Source organism: Sciurus vulgaris (assembly GCF_902686455.1).
Source record: "Sciurus vulgaris genome assembly, chromosome: 5".
NCBI classification, from domain to species: Eukaryota; Metazoa; Chordata; class Mammalia; order Rodentia; family Sciuridae; genus Sciurus; species Sciurus vulgaris.
The window spans coordinates 115,769,974-115,791,831 of NC_136465.1; the positions used below are offsets into that span (position 1 = coordinate 115,769,974).

General features: G+C 39.0%; 1 protein-coding gene across 5 annotated transcripts in view; it reads right to left on the minus strand.

Moving 5' to 3' along the window:
* Positions 1-21,858, minus strand: part of ATF7 (activating transcription factor 7) — a 94,407-nt gene that overhangs the window by 9,539 nt on the left and 63,010 nt on the right. For 3 of the 5 annotated variants that reach the window (XM_079140889.1, XM_079140887.1, XM_079140888.1), the window contains exons 3-11: positions 21,008-21,038; positions 19,448-19,544; positions 14,558-14,676; positions 10,638-10,775; positions 7,524-7,681; positions 6,261-6,360; positions 5,555-5,668; positions 4,783-4,935; positions 1,134-1,331 (exon numbers count right to left, since the gene is read on the minus strand). In XM_079140889.1, coding sequence (XP_078997015.1) covers positions 1,134-1,331; positions 4,783-4,935; positions 5,555-5,668; positions 6,261-6,360; positions 7,524-7,681; positions 10,638-10,775; positions 14,558-14,676; positions 19,448-19,544; positions 21,008-21,038 — 1,108 coding nt within the window. The remainder of the gene's footprint in view (positions 1-1,133; positions 1,332-4,782; positions 4,936-5,554; positions 5,669-6,260; positions 6,361-7,523; positions 7,682-10,637; positions 10,776-14,557; positions 14,677-19,447; positions 19,545-21,007; positions 21,039-21,858) is intronic. The other 2 variants (XM_079140891.1, XM_079140890.1) reach the window with 1 other exon arrangement.

Consider the following 21,858-nt stretch of genomic DNA (forward strand, 5'->3'; position numbering starts at 1 on the left):
GGGTAGGGAAGAAAAGAGTATCAAGAAAATTCACCCTCCATTCTTGGATTCCCAGTGGTTATCCCCAGAGTGAGAAAAGAATCTGTCTGGATTTTCCTTCCCAAGAAGCAAGATTTCATATAGCCCAGGGCCATGAATTCAATGACAAGAGTTGCCTAGAATGAAAAGCAGGGACTCAAAGTAGAAAACTACTCCTGTTTGAGATTAATATGATTATACCCAAACTAATAATGCATATATTCTTTGACTAAAAAAGGCTACATCTAGGAGTCTGTTTAAGAGAACTACTTACTAGAGGACTTGCAATATTCATTGCAGCATTATTGTTCTACTAAAAACAGAACAATATCAATATCTGTACCTTATAATATAATCACACTACAAAATGTACTAATATATAGCTAGCTATTTAAAAGAATGAGGCTATCATGACTAGGTTTCTAGGAGACACTGTTAACCTATTTGTTTGAACTAACTCACATTCCCTCCAATTCCCATACTATAAATGAAAAAAAATACTAGAAATATGAATATCTCTGGAAGGTACATATCAAATTTATCTTCAGGGAACAGAATGGGCTGGGAAAGGTAAATTAAAAATGGATCTTGTTTTCATTCTATGTGTGTGTGTTTGTGTGTGTGAGAGAGAGAGTGAGAAAGAGAATATAGAAATGTAATCATATTACCTTTCCAATTGAATGTTTTAATAATCAGAAAAAGGGAAAATAACATTCAAGAGAACGGATTATAATTGTTCTATTTGTTTGTGTGGTTTCTTTCTTTCTTTCATTAAGCTCCTTTTTCTGAGGCAAAAACATTTCCCATTGGGTGTTCTATGACTGGGGTCAGATTCTACTGATGATTTATAAGAATGTTCTGGGGTGCTTAATTTAATTTCTTCCACCCAAATGGTTTTAGTAGCAGATTTAGGGGTAGATGGTGAGTCTTTCCCAATTAGGGAAGAGATCTCAATACTAACTATTAAGAGGTTCTTTCTATATTCTTCCTGGCAAAACTTCTGGATCTCTCCTAATTAAAGAATTACCATCATCCGTTACATTGTCCCACTTTTTTCTGATTCAATCCCACTTTCCAGATTTGACAATCCCAATAATGGTTCAGGACCCACTCACACTCAGCTGAATGTTCTGAGAAGTGAGTTCTTCTGCCTTCTTCTCTAGAGAAGACACCCATAGCTTCCGCTTTTGGCGGCAGCGAGAGGCCGCAGCCCGGTTGCGCTCCAAAAAGCGCTGCCTTCGCTCATCTGGATCTTCATCAACTGTGCGCCGCCGTCGACCCCCAGTACTAGGGGTGGGCTGGGCTGGAGAGACCTGTTGCCCAAGAAGGAAGAGGAGTTACTTGATGGGAACATCAATCCTTTCCAAATCAAACCTGATATTAGGTAGAGTAATAAGGTCTGGTAAAGATATGTACCAATCTGGTAACACAGCAAGTCCTGTCACTATGTCCCTTAGCTTCTCTTTCTGCCTCCCATTGTTCCTCATTCTGCCTCCCATTTCCTTCTAGTCTTCTTAGTGTTATGCTTAGACAAACCACAGTTCAGTTGAAAAACTGATTATTTCTGAGACATACAAAAAATGAAACCAGGATCAAATTTTGCTTCTTTTCTTTTTCTTTCTTTTTTTTTTTTTTTTTTTCTTCTTTATTTTTGGTACCAGGGATTGAACGTGAAGCATTCAATCACTGAGCCACATCCCCAGCCTTTTCTATTTTTTAAGACAGGATCTCGCTAAGTTGCTGAGGCTGGCTCTGAACTCATGATCCTCCTGCCTCAGCCTCCTGAGCTGCTAGGATTGTAGGTATGGGTCACTGCACTTGACAACAATAGGGTATCCTTTTTTCTTTTTGGTACTGGGGTTTGAACCCAGGGACACTTTAACACAGAGCTACATCCCCAGTCCTTTTTATTTTTTCTTTTGAGACAAGGTCTCACTAAGTTGCTCAGTGTCTTGCTAAATTGCTGAGACTGGCTTCAAACTTGAGATTCTCCTGCCTCAAGTGGCTGGGATTACGGTGTGTGCCACTGTGCCCGGAAACTTTTAAGGAGACTGAAATAAAATTTTGAGAATCATTGATTTTGACAAGCAATATGCACAAAAAATTGCATGCTCTAACTGGTTTCAGGAAACAAGAAAGAAAATGTTTCTCTATTCATCTCACTATGAGCGAGATATGGGCTTTAGGGGGAGATATGGATTAGTATTTTTTAAAAATTTATAAGCAGTAATCAATCACCCTCAGCAAGCTCCCTCACACCTTTTGTTTGCTTTGTAAAACATGTTTAATTCCTTTATGAAATTATGATATAGGACTGTCTTTTGTTTTTTTAAATTTCAGGCTATAGTGTATTATCATTAAAGCACGTATGGATCATCTTCTCTTTCTGTAAGTTGGTATGCACATAGAGAAGCCAGACCAATTTCCTAATAGCAGCTAAAATTAAACAAAATATAAAAAAGGTCAATCATCTGTAGAAAAGAAACTATATACTATAAAATAAGCCCAAGATAAATTCTTCTTGGAGTTATAGCTAGTAGTGAACATTTTTATATTTATCTAATCCCATAAATACTATCATTTTCATGAAGATAAGCATGAGATTACAAAACACGGAAATCTTGTATTCCACTCTGAGACCTTTTGAATTATGGTCTCTATTAGACCATACTTATTCAGACTAATTTTCTCTCTTTCTCTCTTTGCGAGAGGATTGAATCTAGGGGCACTTAAACACTGAACCATAACCCCAGCAGTTTTTATTTTTTATTTTGAGACACAGTCTCACTAAGTTGCTTAGGGCCTCATTAAATTGCTGAGGATGGTCTTGAATTTTCGATCCTCCTACATCAGATTCCTGGGATTACAAGCTTGTGTCACCATACCTGGCTAATATTATCTCTCTTGAAAGAAAAAATGGAGAAGAAATTTCAAAGGCATTTAATGACCTGAAGGCCTTGGTCATTGTATCATTTGTATTAATTTCTTCAAGAAATTTACAAAAATCCTATTGAGAATTTCAACTTTTTTAACGTCCTGAGCTCACCAGAGCACATATCAGTGCTTTTTAAGGAGGGCGGGGGAAAGGGAAGGCTAAGTTCCTCTTCTCTCATAGGCAGCTAAGAAACTCACGCAGGGGATGGAGATGAAAGGATAGACCAAGAGAAGGAATGAAAGAGTAATTACAAAGGAAGATATGTCCTTTCCCTGAGAGAGAAAACAGCATAGCTCCGGCAGGGAGCTCCTGCTTTAGGATCTCCAGGACTGGTTGGCTTTGGGGGATGGAAGGGTACAGGAGGGTGGGCAGGTTTAGCTTCCAACAAAAAAACTCAAATGAAAGCTTGTGTTGGCGGCCAAGCTTCAAGGCAACATATGGCCATGAAATGTTTGGACATGTGGTGATAACCAATGAAGCAGGTGGTGACATCAGGAAAAGACATACAGGCAAAGACTGTAACTCTAGAAACCAATCTAAGGTCACTGTCACCTGTCCAGTGTATACAATTATGGAAACTGAGGACTAATCAGTTTTTAAAGAATCTTTTTAAAACAGACCTCTGAATCAGGTATCTAAATGGGACCCCTCTGGAATTTTTAAGGATTTTTATTTCTCTGTGATAAAAAAGGTACTGACTTGGTAATAAGGAAGCATTTTTTTAAAAGTGCTTTCTTATGTATTTATTTATTTTTTACTGAGTCATCTTACTCCTGAAACATCACACTGTATTAATATATTGTTATTACATGCTTTTTGTTATAAATATCTAATTCAGTATTTTTAAAATTTGTTTATTTTTTGATTCTGGGGATTGAGCCCAGGGGTGCTTTATCACTGAGCTATATCCTAACCCTTTTTAGTTTTTGTTGAGACAGTCTTTTACATGCCAGTGACCCCAAAGGCTGAGGCAGGAGAATTTCAAGTTCAAGGCCAGCCTGGGCAGCTTAGTGATCAAAATAAAAAAGGTTCAGTGGCAGAACAACCCAGTACCACACACATACACACACACACAAAAAAAAAAAAAAAAAAAAGAGAGAGAGAGAGACAGACAGACAGACAGACAGGGATTTTGCTAAGTTACACAGGCTGATCTCAAACTTGTAATTTTCCAGCCTCAGACTCCCAAGTAGCTAAAATTACAGGTGTGTACCACCACCATGCCTGGCTAGTCACTGTGGTTCTTGGTAAGCCTTAATAGAAGGGAAAGATACTAGAGGAGACTCCTGTAATACTGCATAACATAATGTGGCTTGAGGTGAAGGTTCTGTCATGTTTCAGATGATTTTGAAATGCAGATACATTAAACCATTCACATGTGAAAAAACAAAGATTCCTCCTTTATAACAGCTCTGCAGTATTCAATCTGCACATTGGTCCTAACACAAGGGTGGGTAAAGAATGGTGTGTTTTTTTGTAGTACTGGGGACTAAACCCAGGCAGGCTCTACCAATTAGCTACATTTCCATTCCAGTTCTTTTTTTTTTTTTTTTGGAGACTGGTTCTTGCTAAGTTGCTCAGGCTGGCCTCAAACTTGGTGCACTTCCTTCCTGTTCAGCCTCCCAGATCACTGGAATTATAAGCATGTGCCACCTGCCTAGCAAGAATGGTAAATTTTGCTGTAGTCAAACTGTCAGCAAGAACTAAAGTAGCAGGAAGATGCCCAAAAGCTGAAATCCATTCTTCTCTAGTTTGCTGTTCCTTGTGAAATAGACATGACATTGAATAAGTGTAATATAGGTTCCCCCCAATCCAAGGGCCCAACTGACCTGTGGCTGGGCAGGGGAAGGGGCATCAGGATGCTGGATGAGAATCTGGCTCTGCTCTGGACGGGCTGTTACCATGGTACTGGCAGTACCTACCACCATTCCACAACCACCGTTGATTGAGGAGACTTGGTGGGTTAGGGTGGCCTTTAGTCTCTATGGGTAAAGATAAAAAAAAAAAAAAAAGCTTGTCAAGGGTGAGATTCCATCAAAGATGAAAAAGATGGCTTAAATTTTATCACTGACTTTACAGATAGCTAAGAATTCTACTCCAATTTTCTCTTATCAGAGGAATTAAAAGAAAATGACAGGAAGAGAAAATGTGCACCTGGATCCTTAAAATGCCTACTCTGTTCCCTGGCTATCATCCTGGGCACAGTTGGGAGCTGGAGGTTGCTGAAGCAATAGAGTCCAGATGAAAGCTCTCTCTTGGAACCTCGCCAGAATCTGGTTATGCAGCTATTCACCTCTTGGCCAGATCCCCTGCCCATTCACCCACCCTCCATCTGTCACCCTGGAACTAAAACGGCAAGTGTTCCATTCCAAACAATCTGTCCTGCTTTTTTTCACTGCCATGGTCTATGTACCAGACTCTAAAGGTGGGGAAAGTAGATGAGAGTCATGAATCAGGCTCTTTTCTTTTCCAAATCCCACAGCAGGGTCTCCTTAGCTTTGCAAGTCCCAGAAGGTTCCTTTGCTCAATTTACTTGAAAAACCTAACTGATAACTACTCCTTGTAGAGGGCCAACATTTCCTCAGGCTACGATGTACTCACCATTTTGGCTTCTGATGGTACAGCATGGCCAGAGGGAGAAATGGAACCACTGCTATTAACTGGTGGGCCAGGGATACCAGGAATGTTGGGCACCATGGACACAGGTCTGGCCAACTGTATCAAGACAAGAACCAAAATAAAACAAAACAAAAACCATAGAAGGAGAAAATTGGTTTTCCTAAAATGATGAGATTGGTATGTTAGGTCCTGTTCTAAGTGACCTGTCCATAGGACATGTAGAAATAGCTTGAGGGAATCTAATCCTTCAGTGCTGGAGCAATTTTTGTGGAAAAGGCTGGGGCTATATCATTTTTTTTTTCCTTTTGTGGTTGTTGGGATCAAACCCAGGACCTCACATGCACTAGAAAGAGCTCTACCACTGAGCAATAACTCTAGCCTGGGGCTGTATCTTCAGGAAAATAGTGGGCAATTTGGGAGATGGGATGTGCCAAGTGAAATCAACAATCAGTGGACTGGCAAGATCAATTCCTGAAACCAGGAGCCAATTGCCCAGATGAGTCTCTGTCTAGTGTTCTACTGTGTTTGACTGGCAGAGGTTAGTGGAGAGTTTGGGCAAGCTGCCATGCTCAACAAATACAGACCAGAGCCCATATTTCCCTGGGGCCCCTCTGTGATTAAGACTATTCAGGTGGAAAGGAGGGATTAGTGTGTTGGTAACGTGGGATGCCCCAACTACAGAGCTCACCGATATAACAGAAGGCATCTGTACTGGAGGGCCTGGCAGCACAGGCATGGTCTGTCCATTAGCAAGATGCATGACGAGAGGAAGGGAGCCAGTGGGAGACCTATAAGAGACACGAAGTGAAATGCTCACAATACATATCTTTTGCCTATGGATCTTCTTCCAACAATGAGCAGCTCTTCTAGTCTTCTCTAAGTTAGGGAAGGAGGAGAGCAGCACTGCAAAATCTTGACAGCCTCTCAAAATGGGGAAAAGCAGGAATGCCACTAACCTTACAGATGGAGAAAAATGGCCAAGTTTTTTCTTTTCTTTTTTTGTTTTTCTTCTCTATTTGTGGGCTGGAAATGGAACCCAGGGGTCTGGCACATGCTCTACCACTGAGGTATACCCTCAGCCCAGTGAAATCTTTGTATCTTGTAAATTAAACAAACTCAATGGTAGAAAGCTAATCCCATTAAGGCTTTAGAACAATTAAATTAATACCACCACCACTAGCATAAATAAGTTCTGTCTTGCCTTAGGCAAGAGGGAGTTGGATTAAAGTTGTCAATTTGCAAAGATGAATTAGTCATTTAATGGTCAAATTTGAATAAATTTCCCTTGTTTCCATGTTTTGCTCTCCTGCCCCAAAAAGAAGCTCTTTTAATTTTTCCTACAGTGTCCAGAGACAAATAAGCTTTAAAGAAGCTAAATCCACACAATGGCCTCTTAATCCATGGGTCCCTGATGGGTCATCCCTCAGGAAACCTGTATGGGCCATGCAAGGAGTAAAGACAATTAGACAGACAAAATTAGGGGTAGCAAAGACCAAAGACCCTAACTGGGACTGAAGGCAACACTAGATTCAAGAAGATGACCTGATGGGTTTCAACCTTTACTTTACAGGATAAATACACTTCCTTGTGTGGTCTCCACCACTACAATGAACTTCCTAAAGTTCTATAGATACTGTTTTTTCGATTAAAGAAGCATTAAATCCCCAAATAAATATTTGCTTATCTATTAAAAAAGGTAAAAGAGATTCTGTTTATGGGGGAAAGATTTAATTTTAAAATTTTACTTTATTTCTTGTGGTGTCAGGGATCAAAACCAGGACCCCACACATGACAGACAAGCACTCCACTACTGCGCTACTTTCCCAGCCCTAAAAATTTGAGAAATAATCTTAGTTACTCCTTTTTCTTGGATATTCAAAAGTACTTCATATTTTATAATTTCACAGTGTAAAGTTTCAGGCTTCACTGTTTCTCCTTGCTTTCTACTTACCCCATTTGCCTGTTGGATGGTGGAGCCTGTGTGATGACTGAGGTTGGGGAAGGAAGGGTTGGATGAAGTGGATCATAGCCTAAGTGGAGAGGCAGGGAACCAGGACGGACGATGGTGGGTGTGGGGGTAGAGATCACGACAGGTTTTGGGGCAACTTCCTGGGGAAAACAGACCAACAAATCACAAAAGGCTTTAAGGGCTGCTTATAGGGAAATACATAATTGTTAAAATCTAGTACAAATTTATTGGAAAGAGCATTACAGTCACTTATATAAATCATGACTGATTTCATCATGTTCATACATTCATACCTCACTCACCCATTCAGTAGGAATGCTGAATTAATATCCCTTAGCCATCTCCCTTTCAGGGACAATGGTTACATAAATGATAATTGGAAAATCACTTGGAACTTTTGGAGATGCATTATAATACCATATAAATTCAAGGGATTGTTACAATGTTTCATAATCTAGATATTCTCATTCTGAACTTGATTTTCAAGTGCCTTCTGACCTCCAAGAGGGAAATGCAGATTCACTGGTGATAAGGCAACTCATTATCTCCCATAGAACCCTTACAAAAAAGGGCTGTGGAGCTGGGTATGGTGGTCCATGCCCGTAATCCCAGTGACTCAGGAGGCTGAGGCAGGAGTATCACAGGTTTGAAACCAGTCTCAGCAACTTAGTGAGAACCTGGGCTGGGGACTTAGCTGAGTGGTAAGCACTCCTGGGTTCAATCTTTAGTACCAAAAAACAAACAAATAGAAAATCAACCAACCAAACAAACAAAACCCAAAAAGCTTAAACAATGATCATATTGCAATAAAACATACTGCTTTTCATTTAACTTGTTAGGATCTTGGCTGCTGGTGATCACACTGGCCTTGAAAGCATCTCCAGACGGTTTGTATTACTTGGTTGCTTATGAAAAGGGGAGAGGGTAGGATGCCTGCACTGTTTAGAGAGAAGGTAGGTTTGAGAGGTTGTCAAACTAAATTTGAAAAAACTAAATTTGGAGAGAAGTAAGACGAGGTACAGATATTTTACCTATAGCAGATACTAAAATTAACCAATGGTAGAGCAGTGTAGACTAGGAGGAGCCATAAAGGGGCTTTTGAGGTTCTAATATGTTTTTGATTTGTGTGCTAGCTACAACAGGCTATTTACTTTGTGAAAATTCAGCCAGCTATATACTTATAATTTATGCACTTTTCTGTATATGTACCAAACTTCAGTAATAATAGAAACCTAGTAGATACTCCCTTGGTTTTATTTCTCTGTGGGAACCTTTTTATATATTAGGTACCAGGGGTTAAACCCAGGGGCACTTAACCACTGAGTCACATCCCCAGGCCTTTTTATTTTTTATTTTGAGACTGAGGCAGGGTCTTGCTAAATTGCTTAAGCCTCATTAAGTTGCTCAGACTGGCTTCAAACTTGTGATCCTTCTGCCTCAGCCTTCTGAGTCACTGGAATTACAGGTGTGCACCACCATACCTGGATGTGATTTTTCTTTTTCACTTATTAATTAAAGTATACTATAGCAACCATAAAGTGCATTCATCTAAAGTTATTACAAAAAGACTTTTACATATATAAAATCAGAATAGAGACCATTTCCAGCACCCAGAAGGTTCTCTTTTGTCTTTCCCAATCCATGCCTTTCTTTCATGAGAGGTATGCACTATTTTTTGTTGTTTTGTTGTTTGCTATGTTTCTCAGGCTGGTCTTGAACTCCTGGGCTCAAGTGATCTTCTCATCTTAGAGGACTAAAGGCGTGCACCACCATACCTGACTTAGTACACAAGCCAGGGTTCTATCATCAAATATTTTTGTCTCTTCTAGAAACTTATGTAAATGGAATCAAATTACATACTTTTGTGCCTTATTTTTTGTTGTTGTTCAATATGTTTGTCAGACTTACACATACTGCTGTATGATCATTAGTTTTTTTTTTAATATTTTTTAAAATTTGTCAATGGACTTATTTCATTTATTCTTATGCAATGCTGAGGCCACAACTCCAGGCCTGATTATTAGCTCTTTATTCTTTTGTAATACCGGAGAGCACACCAAAAGCCTCGCACATGCTAGGCAAGTGTTCTACCACTGAGCTACAGCCACAGCCTAGGGTTTTTTTTGGTACCTGGAATTGAACCCAAGGGCACTTAACCACCAACCACATCTCCAGCCCTTTTTATATTTTATTTAGAGACAGGGTCTCACCAAGTTGCTGAGGTTAGCTTTGAAATCATGATCCTCCTGCCTCAGCCTCCCAAATTGCTATGTGTGCCACCACATCTGGTACCACACTGTTCATTTTTTTTTTTCTTTGCCATGTGGTATTCCATTTTAGAAATATACTACTATTGATTGACTGATGCTAAGACTCAACCCAAGGTCTTACACATGCTAAGCAGGTATTTTATCATTGAATTACACCTGACTCCCACAATTTATCCTTTAGTTGATGGATATTCAGAATGTTTCTAGCTTTTTTTTGGCTCTTATGAATAAAATTACTATGAGCATTCTTACATATTTCTTTTGGCAGACATGCTCCAATTACTCTCCTCCTTAGACTCAGAAATGGAATTGCTGGGCAAAAGAGTAAGCATAATTTATATAAATTTTCTAAACAATTAAGATTCCTTTAAATATAATCAACCCTCCTGTACCTTATATTATTTGTGAATCAACACTTAATCTAGTCGGGCATGGTGGTGCACACCTGTAATCCCAGTAGCTTTGGAGGCTGAGGCAGGAGGATCTCAAGTTCAAAGCCAGTCTCAGCAAAAGCAAGGTGCTAAGCAACTCAGTGAGACCCTGTCTCTAAATAAAATACAAAATAGGACCGGGGATGTGGCTTGTGGTTGAGTGCTTCTCAGTATCCCACTTCCAAAAATAACAAAAAACTTAAATCTATCTGGGCTGGGTTGTAGCTCCGATGGTAGCAGAATGCTTGGCTAGCCTGTGTGAGGCACTGAGTTTGATTCCCAGCACCGCATATAAATAAATAAAATAAAGGTCCATTGACAACTAAAAAAAATATCAAAAAAATACCTTAACCTATCAATTAATGTTTGGGATAACTCCTGGTAGAGAATTTTACCTTCTCCTTCAGGGGTGGGGAGCAGGAGCTAGAGGCAGGACTGTCTGGTGGGGATGAGTCTACCTCCACAGGCTCTTCTTCTTTGATTTTGATGTCAGGTGTGGAAGGCAGAGACATGTCAAGGGGTCCGGCAGCACCCTGTTTATGAAAGAGAATGAAGAGAGTTCAATTTCATGATTCCCTTTAGGTTGAATTTATATCTTTCCAATTATAAGATGAGAGCATATGCTTCTAAGTTCAGTCCTTGGTCAGAGCACTGAACTGCAAGTTAAAGTGTGGGTTCTATGCTTTATGAACAACTCTGGTCAAATCATTTTATCTTCTCAGGGATTCTATTTCTCTAACCATAAAATAAGATAAGACCAATGGTAAGCAAATACTTTTAAAGACCTGAAAATAAGTGAAAAGATGTCATTTAAATTCATGCAAATATTATGATTATAATCTTTTTCAGAAAAGTAAAATGATTCCTGAATCAAGTACCTGCTTATTCCCAACCAACTCTGCTGGCCGTTAAAGAGCTGTGAATACTCTGCCAACCAGAATAACTAGGTTACCTAATTATCAAAAGCAAATGAAGAAGCCTGGCATAGTGGCACATGCTTAAAATCCCAGTGATTTAGGAGGCTGAGATATGAGGATCCTGAATTCAAACCTAGCCTAAGCAACTTAGCAAGGCCCTAAGCAACTCGGCAAGACCCTGTCTCTAATAAAATATAAAAAAGGGCTGGAAATTTGGCTTGGTGGTTAAGTACCCCTGGATTCAATCCCTGGTATAAAAAAAAAAAAAAAGCAAATGAAGACAAAATGGATATTTAACATACTAAAAACAAGACAGGAAAGGTCTTTTCTGGGGAACTCACCATGCTTGATAGTGATCTCATCCCAAAATCTGGAGCAAAAGTTTCAGGGAGATGTGCTGTTTTTCTTTCTTTTTTTTTAATTTTTAAATTTGTTTTAATTAGTTATGCATGACAGTAGAATGTACTTTGATACATCATACATAATGGAGTATAATTTCTCATTCTTCTGGTTATACATGATGTAGAATCCCACCAGTCATATAGTTATATATGTACACATGGTAATAATGTAGAAAGGAGACTGATCATCTGATCAGTGAAAGAAATCAGAACTTGGTGGTAGGAACAGGAATGAACAAATGAGAAAGTAGAGTACTTCCTGGCAGTGGTGTGATCACCTCACAGAACTGTGAGCTGTTAAGTGGCTTTGCAGGGAACAGTAAACTACTTGAGATAAATGGCTGACACTGTACCACAAAAAGAGGGTTGACTTCAGTTCAATTTCATGACAAAGTAGATTTTTTTGTTCCATTATTCTCATATCCTGCACTTCTTGGTGAAACAGAGTTTGTTTCTATCTTACCGTGTACCTCAATCCCTAGAAGTCTTTTGGGTAGCTGGTTGAATAAACTAAAGATAATCTACTATTTACTACACTAAATAAGGTAGTTATGGTTCTTTCTTGCCAGTCTAATGAGGGTGAGGAATAGCAAAAATGGTTTTTCACTTCTGCCTCATTCTTTCTACATTGCTAAGATATTAGGCCCAGTTTAGCTGATTCTGAGAACACTGAAGTCAAGAGTTTGGTGGGAAGTTGAAACCTGTAAGTAAATACAACCACTGGTTTAAAATTCCCAGGGGCATCTCCAAGAAAAGCTGTGGTTCAAGAAAGTTTCAGGTTCATTAAACACTCCTGGAGATACTCTTCCACTATGTCTGTGTTTCTCATCAAGGGTAGGTAAAGATCACCCTGGACAGGTAGGCAGAAATATCAAGGGATGCCCATTGAGGAAAGGCCAGACCAACTATGAACTGGCCTCCTAGAAGTGTCAGTCAAGCTGAAATGACAGTGGGAAAGACTTGAAGTTTTCTCAGGGAAACCACTTTTGTTGAATTTTCCTATAAAGAATTTGGTATAAAAATTCCTTATATCCTGGTAGAAATAATCTGAGTACTTATTTTGTTTGGGAGAAGGGGAAAATGGCAGGGGAGATGAGGTAGGGATGCTTTAAATAAAATTATATCACATAAGTTGAGGTAGCAGAGATGAGAGACCTCAGTCTCTAAAAGTAAAGGTTTCAGAAGACTGCATAGTTCAGACATTTGAAAGAAAAGCTACAGATATATGCCATTAATTTTCCCTGCCCCGCCCCCCCCCCCCCTTTTTTTTTAGTTAGCAGGAGACAGCATGAAAAGAAGCTCATAGAAAGCTGCAAAACTGAGAGAATTCTGGTGATAACAACACTTTATCTAGTATTTTTACAATGTAAGCTGCCTGGAAAATTCAGACGTAACTATCTTCATTTACCTAGTGTCTTCCCCTTGGAAAGAAACAGTTCCCATGAAAATTTTTTCTTACATTCTGGATTTTCTATATTCTGATAGGATCCCATGCCTCTTTAAACCATGCAATTATGAGGTACATGTGTTAATAAATATGTTTGGGGATGTAGATATTGGAATCTTATCTGAATCATGCAATTCAGACCTGATTTTATTTTATTTTATTTTTTTGGTAATGGGAAGTGAACCCAAGTGCTTAACCACATTAAGCCACATCCCCAGCCCTTTTTATTTTGAGACAGGGTCTCGCTAAGTGGCTTAAGGTCTCACTATGTTGCTGAGGTTGGTCTCAAACTTGCAATCCTCCTGCCTCAGGCTCCCTAGCCCGAAATTACAGATATGAGCTGCTGCACCCAGCCAGACTTGATTTTAAGTAGTAACTAAAACCCCTGAATTCTAAACTAAACTTTGACCTTTCCATTTTTCTTTTCTTCCCAAACTTGTTATTCCATGAGAACTATTTTCCTTTGACTCTGCTTCTTTGACAGTTTCCCCTAGAATTCCAAACTAAGGGATTCTCTAGGGATCTGGAATATATAAAGGTTAAAACTAGAATCACAGCACCTCAGGATTAGAAGGTATTCCAATATTTTAATCCTTACTACAGTATCTTCCTCTAAATGGCTCTATATATTTGTACATATTTTGTGATAGCATCCATCCAGTGGTCATACTTCTACTTTTGGGCCACAAAGAATAAATTTAATTACTCCTTTTACAAAAAAGTTCTTCAAGTATTTCTATATAACATTTTTATTCATACTAAATCTCTTTTCCAAGCAAAACTTCCTTAATTTCTTTAAATGTTTCTGAAGTGACATAACGTCTAATTCTTTCACTATCCTGGCTGATTTGCTTTGAAAGGCATTAAGATCATCCTCCTTTAATTTTAATGCTCTGAATCACACTAAAAAGCTATTTGAGGGCAAGGACCACACATACTGAAATAAAGAGTAGAAACTCAATAAATGCTTATTGACTAGTTAGTTGACTGAATAAGAATAGTCCCGGTGAAAAGTCTAATCTGTTTAGAAAAAAGGGGAATTTACAATGAAAACATTTAATAAAATTTGAGCAATTCATACTACTTTTTTGTGTGTGTGCTGGGAAAAACCCATGGGCATTCACAACCAATCCTTTCTATTTTGAGACAAGGTCTTGCTAAGTTGCTAAGGCTGGCCTCAAACTTGTGATCCTCCTGTATCAGCCTCCCAAATATCTAAAATTACAGGCAAGCACCACTGTGCTTGGCCAACTGGTACTCTTTTAACATCCACATATTCATAACAAATTTTTAAAAAAATACATTACTAAAATTATACTCCACTGAAGGGTCAGAAGATTGGTTTCTGATGAAGACAGAACTGTGCTGATCCATCATCGGGACTCTCAAAGGCCTGGGCGGATGACTAGGATTGGTGAGTACTATTTGGTTCTAGAGAATTATTCCCATGATTCTGTGCTTTAATCAGTTAAGCGAATTCTCCCAAGGTACAATAACAGCCTAGATTGGAACATGACCAGTTTGTTTTTTTCATAAGTCCCGCCTCTTGCCTTTTTCTCATCCTCATCTGCAGCTTTCTTGAATTCATGTTCAAAGGAGCTAGCTAGTTCATTGAAGAGTCCCACCTCTTCACAGTTCTTCAGGAATCTAGTTGGAGTAGGAGTCTGATCTGTAAACATGAAAGAAAGAAACTTACTTTTGATCTGAAATTAAAACTTGAGAGTACACAGAAAATACGTTTTTATTCTATTTCTAGACAGAGAGTTTGTTTTAGGGCAAATTTGCTTTTATAGAGCTCTAATAGGTGAAGACTGGTGCCAGAGGGTGTCTGTGTTGTATTGCCTTAAGGCCAGCAGGGGGAACACAGGATAATGTTTTGTGGCTGATTATTCATGTACCCACCTTTCACTCAGTGCTGTTTTTGCATCTTTTACCACAAAACAAAACAACCAACACAGGTGAAGTTTTATGAAACCCCTAACTTTGAAAAGTAGGTACAGTTAAGTAGTATTTTCTTTTTAAATTTACCCCCTGCTAGATCTGTTTGTTTGTATTTGAGAGGGGTCCCTTTCACTATGTTGCCCAGGCTGATCTGGAACTCATGAACTCAAATGACCCTCCCACCTCGGCCTCCTGGGTAGCTGGGACTACGCACAGACCTGTGCCCATCATACCCAGCTTCCCAGCTAGTACTGAATTAAGTAGGTAAGCAGATGGATGTAAAAATCTGATGAAGAGAAGAAACTCAGAATCATACAGTTGAGTCTGCTTGCTAAAACTACCAAAAAAGAAATGGTGCAAGATGTGGTAGCATACAACTACAATCCCAGGTACCCAGGGGGTTGAGGCAGGAGAATGGCAAGTCCAAAACCAGCCTGGGCAACTTAATGAGACCCTGTTTCAAAATGAAAAAAAAAAAAAAAAAAAAAAAAAAAAAAGTTTCACAAAAGGGCTGGGGCCAGGCATGGTGGCACAAGACTGTAATCCCAGAGACTTAGGAGGCTGAAGCAGGAGGATTGTAAATTCAAGGCCCACCTGGGCAACTTAATGAAACCCTGTCTCAAAATAAAAAATGAAAAGGTTCAGGGTATAGCTCAGTGGTAGAGTGCCCCTTGGTTCAATTCCCAGTACCTACCCACCACCACAAATAGAAGTGTTAGGGATGTAGCTCATAGGTAAAATGTTCCTGGGTTCTATCCCCAGTATCAATAATAATAATAATAATAAATAAAAATTTAAAAACAAGAAAAAGAAATGGTGCCTGGTCTTTCAGAGGTCATTGATGTATGGGTCTGTTACCTTTTTGAAGGTGTTCTAGGCAAATCTAGGTGCTGGGAAGCAAGAGAGCAATACCATGACCTAGAAAAGGAAACTGCAAACAATAGGACTCATTTCACAGAGACCAGGGCCCAGAGAAAATTCCGGAAACCAGGATATTTGGATTTAGACTTGCTGGCCAAAATAGCCCCACAGGGGCAATGCAAATCTTTTCCTTAACAGAATGCCTCTGCTCTTAGGGAAAAGAAGGCTCTTGGTAATCCATGGGAACTTTTCAAGGAACTTGAATTTCAGGTTTGAGCTTCCTTCTCCCTACCCTGCTTCTCTGGAGTTGAACTGTATTCCCTGAACTCAACTCTACAGTGTTTTTCCTTGACATGCTAGTCCCCTCAGTGATTCATCTCCAATCCCCCAAAAGTAGACTAAATGATGGAAATAGAACAAATGTTTAAATTATATTTTAAACAATGAGACCTGGGGTCAAAATTGCCCCTTCTGACATGATCAATTGGAAATAATCCCATGGGATTTTCCATGGAAACATTTATTTTTAATTTTTTTTAAAAAAAAGCTCTTCTGAATCAATCTGTTTAGAAAAGTTACCACTACCTCCCAAAATAGTTTAAAAATGTTCTCTGGCAGCTTTGGTTGGCTAACAATAACAGAGAGAGTTGAGGTAGTATCATCTTTTATGCTTAGAATTCTTCAGAAAGGGCACACACAAAATTACAAAATTACAACTCAAGCGTTCAGGAGCAGGTGATGATAGAAGATGGACTCTAGACTTGTGATGTGAGGCTCATAAAACTTTTCCCACACCCTGCTGTTCATGCTCATTTCTGGTTTTTATTTTAAAGGTTCCCTTATGCTGAACCTAATCCCCTACCTTCCAGGTGGCCTCAACCTTCAGTGGAGGTGGTTTCTGAACAAATGGGCTAAAAATATGTAAGAAAATTCTTAGCCTCCCCTGATGATTCCTAAAATATCAATAAGTATTTACTGAATACTGTCTTTGTGTTTTGGTGCTACATGCATACTCTTGGGTTTAAACTCGGGGAGGCATAGGAGTATAGGTCAAATATAAGACATGGGTCTTACCCTAGAGAACTAAGAGAATGTTTTCTAATTGAGGAAATAAAACCAATATTCACAGGTAGCATCACACTGTGATAGCATGGCAGTGTACAAAAATCAGTACTATGTGCACTGGGGGATAAAATTGTCATAGAATTAAATGCAGACACATTAATGACATAATAGCACATAAAGCTGTGAAAAATTCAAGTAGGACTTGAGCCAGCCTTACAGAATAACTGTAGATAGTAGAGAGAAGAAAACATTGGAGGTTCAGTAGCACTGAACAATGATGAGTTATTCCTTTGGTTGAATCTCCCACATGTGCTCTTGCCTTCATCTAAGCTGGTCTTCCAGCATTCAAAGCACTATTTACTCACCATATCTGGAGGCGAAGGAGAGTAGTGTAGATAAAGGCACAGAGAAGGGTAGAGTATAGTTACCATGGTTATGGATGAGGAGAAGGTGTGTCTAAGTCAGATAATCATTTTGTAATAAATAAGTTGTATATAAAGTTGGGTGAGTAACACAGGGCTAGGTTATGGCCAGCTGCAGTTTTAACCCATTAATTAATGTCTCAACTTTCCAATTCTGTAAATATTTCAACTAAGTTGACACCCGTGTATTAAGATAGATTAGAAATCATATTCCAGAGCTTATATATCCTTTATTATTAAGAACAAGAATACAGAGGCGGGTGCGGGTGGGAAAAAAAAAAAAAAAAAAAAAAAAAAAAAAGAACAAGAATACAGTTGGGCGCGGTGATACATGCCTGTAATCCTAGAAGCACCAGGAAAAGGACTGCAAGTTCAAAGCCAGCCTCAGCAACTGAGTGAGGCACTGAGCAACTTTGTGAGACCCTATCTTAAAATAAAAAGGGCTGGTACCATTTAGAACAAATAAAAAAAAAAAATAAAAGAAAGAAAAAAAAAGGGGTAGGGATGTGGCTCAGTAGTTAAGTACTTCTGGGTTCAATTCCTAGAACCAATTTAAAAAAGAGAGAGAGAGAGAGAATACATATTGTTCATATAGGCAAGTAGGACAAAAGGGCAACTACGGTACCTGGGACAATGGGACAAAATGGATTAACATAACATAATGACAGATTTTGACCACAAGAGTAGAATTTAAGGAAGACTGATTTTTTAATAGTTTGATAGACAGATTAGAATAAGACTAGTCAAGGAGGCCAGCTAGGAGACTTCAGAGAACTCTTAAGTATAATGAGGATAGGGCTGGGGAGATAGCTCAGTTGGTAGAGTGCTTGCCTTGCAAGCACAAGGCCCTGGGTTCGATCCCCAGCACCCAAAAAAAAAAAAAAAGGTATAATGAGGATAGTGGCCGGAAGAACAGGAATACTAAGATTTGAATTCCACTTAATGTTACTTCTCTCAGTATTCATGTTGTTTGTATTATTCACTTGTATTTATGTGCAAATATTTAAAGATTTTCATGTATGTATATCCTGACTTGGTTAAGTATGTTTTACCTACATAGATACTTACATCCTATCCACTCTTCCCTAAGATTCTCCTTCTGGTTTTAAGAATTACTGATGACACTGTTCCTATTTATATCCTTTTCCCAGGGATTACAAATCTACAAACTACTAGAAAAGTGCCTGGTGCATGCAGTAGATATTCAATAAATATTTGCTGCATTAATATGGAATAGGGGACTTATAAGGGCAAGTCTCTTTCATCACTTGCATTAATATGGAAAAAGAGGTTCTGGCTCTCCTTTTCCAGGTCTAGGATAGCATTTTGGCTCATAATACTTAAGAGAAATTGTGCTTTAATTGATTTATTAACTGATGTGACAACCTCCAACTAAATACATTATTGATTAAATATTAAGTTAACTTGCTTAGCTTGGGTTAAATCAGAACCTTTCTTGGAATCAAAAGTCCACTTTGGTTTGTATGTCTGTCTAGCTACAAATGGTACAAAAAACTACTGTAAGATTTGAGAGTAGTTACAAAGAATGCTCTCTTGATAATGGTGCATGGAAGCAAGATAATATCTAAAACAACGGGTGAGAAGTTCCAGGTCACCCAAATTGGCTTGGAAAAGTCCCATTGACTAAATGTCTTGTTTGGGTTCTGGAAATGTGCCCTCAATGGTGTCTGGGTTCACAAGGGAAGCTGAATTTATGAACTGATAATCTGCCTGCTGGAAGAAAACTGACACCCAGTGGAAGAGAAACAGCCAGGCTAAGTGGGCTTTTTTGCCTTTTTTCCCCACTCTTTCACTGTGGATAGGGGAAAATGTCAAAGTCATCTCTTGCCTGTAAATCTTCTAAAGTCTTAATAAATAGAAAGCAAGGAGGGAATAGACTGAAAAAAGCTAGGACAAAGCCTCAATACACTTATTCTCAAATACCACAGAACACAATCTCATTATTAAAAACAGTGGAGAGCATAATAGAAATTTGGGAGCTTTTAGTGTTCCTTTTTCCTGATTAAATGCAGATCACATAAGGGCTCTTGATGGGAGAAGGGGAGAACAGCTCCCGGTACATCTGGTCCCTGGTATTAATCTTAACTGTCTGGTGATGGCAAGGCACGTGATTTTGGGGGCAGCAAATACCTGCAATGATGACTGAGTCAGTTCGGGCTGGGCCAAATTTCAATGTCATCTCATGCTTGTGTTTATGAACTGCCAGGTGGTCCTCGTTTGTAAATCTCTGAAATGAAACAGAAATAGAGATGTGAAACAAACAAACAAACAAACAAAAAGCTCCACCAATTCAATGATATTATAAAATAACCTACCAAACATGGTGCAAACAGGTTTGTCCCTAGAAAGAGGAAATAGAAAAGAGAAACTATTGGAAGTGATGGAAAAGGAGAAGAGACAGAGAAAAAAGATGCCGGGAGGGAGGAAAGAGAGGAAGGGGGAAGACCAACTGCTCTGTAATATCAGGTCCAAATGATAGAAATGGACAGATTGTTGGTAGAGTGGGGTCCAGGAGGAGGCTCCAAATGAAAAAACCATTAAGGCAAACTTGCAGTGAACAAGGGGAAAACAATTTTTAATAATAATAATAAAGAGAGAAGAAGGGAAAGGCTGGGCACTTGGTCATCACAAAAATAGGACATTTCAGAACAAAGCTCTCCATGGTGGAGCTGAATTGGACTAGTTTATGAGGGGGCTAACAGGGAGATAAATTATGCAGGATTAGGAGAACCATTTAACTTCCTGGCCCCCACAGTGCTGCAGCAGGCGCCTGCGCGGCTATTTGGCTCAGGGTTTTAATGAGCCAGGACGGAGCTGTAGAGGACAGAGGCCCAATGGCCAGCAATAATAGCACACACCAGCCCCATCGGCCAAATGCTGTCTCCCCTCATCGGGCAGCATGCCTGGGCTCCATCAGCCATAAAGGGGCTGGTACAATGCTGCTAGCTGTATAATGGCAGAATAAAATACAAGCAAAAAAAAAAAAAAAAAAAAATTAAGGGTAGGGAGGAGCCTGTAGGCAGGATGAGGGAAGAGAAAAGAAGATGGCATAGAGATTTTATTTGTTTAGGGGCTTGGGTTAAAGAACAATGAATAGGTGCAGTGAAGTCTACCCCAGTTTATGACTAAGTAAGACAGGGTTACTGGACAATAATTTATACTCCCACTCTTTAAAAGGAGGAGGTGAAAAGAACAGATGAACAGCAGTAATTCAAAGAACAGTACCCTCAAAAGTCCCTTTGTGGCTGCTGGTCCTGTTCCTTCATTAAAACATGCCTACAACATAGTAACAGCCTGGATGCTGCAGCTTTCCACAGTTTCTTCACCAGGGAGACTCTGAAACATGATTCTATTTGTCTTTTTGTTTCTAAAAATAGTGATTGATTGCTTAATCCCCCTTTCTCTTTCTTCTTTAGAGATACACTTCCTATAAAACACCACATCTTTAACCCACGACTCATCTGCAAAACAAATACATAGGAGTTGGTCCTATCTGAGCTCTCACCCAGTCCAGAAAACAAGACTAAACTGTTTTGGCTCCTTTATTTTACCCAAAAGTAGCTTTTTTTCAAATTCACTTCTAAAGCCTGGTTAAGATCCAGATTCCTTCCAGGCAATGCATACATGGCCTTAAGGGCACAGGGAATTTTCAATTAAAAGTGAAGATCCAAGAAGTCAAAAGAAAACTACCTTAGTGGCTTCTGATGGATCTAGGACAAAACTGAACAAAATGTGAGAAAATTTAATCAAGAACTATTGTTTTCTCTACTACTGATAAACCCCATGCACCAATTTTTTTTTTTTTTTTCAGTTACAAATTTTTCCCTAAGGAATGGTGGGGGTGGAAAGATACATAGTCTGTTAACCAGGGATATATCTGACGGTTAAACAAGTTACTGTACAGGGTCTGCAATGGCCTGGTATTTGATAAAAGGAAATGAGCAGGACTTTTGTATACAATGGAGAAAAAATCAAAACAAAACGAATCATAAAAAAACTCACCAAAACATCCTTTGAAGGAGAAGGGCTGGGGTTGTGGCTTGCCTTGCATGTGTAGGGCACTGGGTTTAATCCTCAGCACCACATAAATAAATAAAATAAAGGTACTGTGTCCATCTACAACTAAAATTTTAAAAAAATTCTTTTAAGGGGATATAAAGAGTAGTGGAGGGACTGGGGCTGTAGCTCAGTGGCAGAGCGCTTGCATAGCATGTGTGAGGCACTGGGTTTGATCTTTAGCACCACATAAAAATAAATAAATAAAATAAAGGTATTTGGTCCATCTACTACAACTAACTAACTAACTAACTAACTAACTAACTAAATAAATGGTAGAGGATTAAACAAACTTGTTGATACTGGTAACCATAGCAATCTTTTCCAAAGATATGTTTATAGGCACTTCAAGGAAATTCCATGTAGGTAGTTTGAAAAAATTTGCACAATGTTTTAGAACCTAAAAGAATTGACTTTTAAGCAAAGAAGTCCTCCTCTACTATCAAAAATAGTTTGCTTTAACATAAGCTGATAGTAAGATTTGA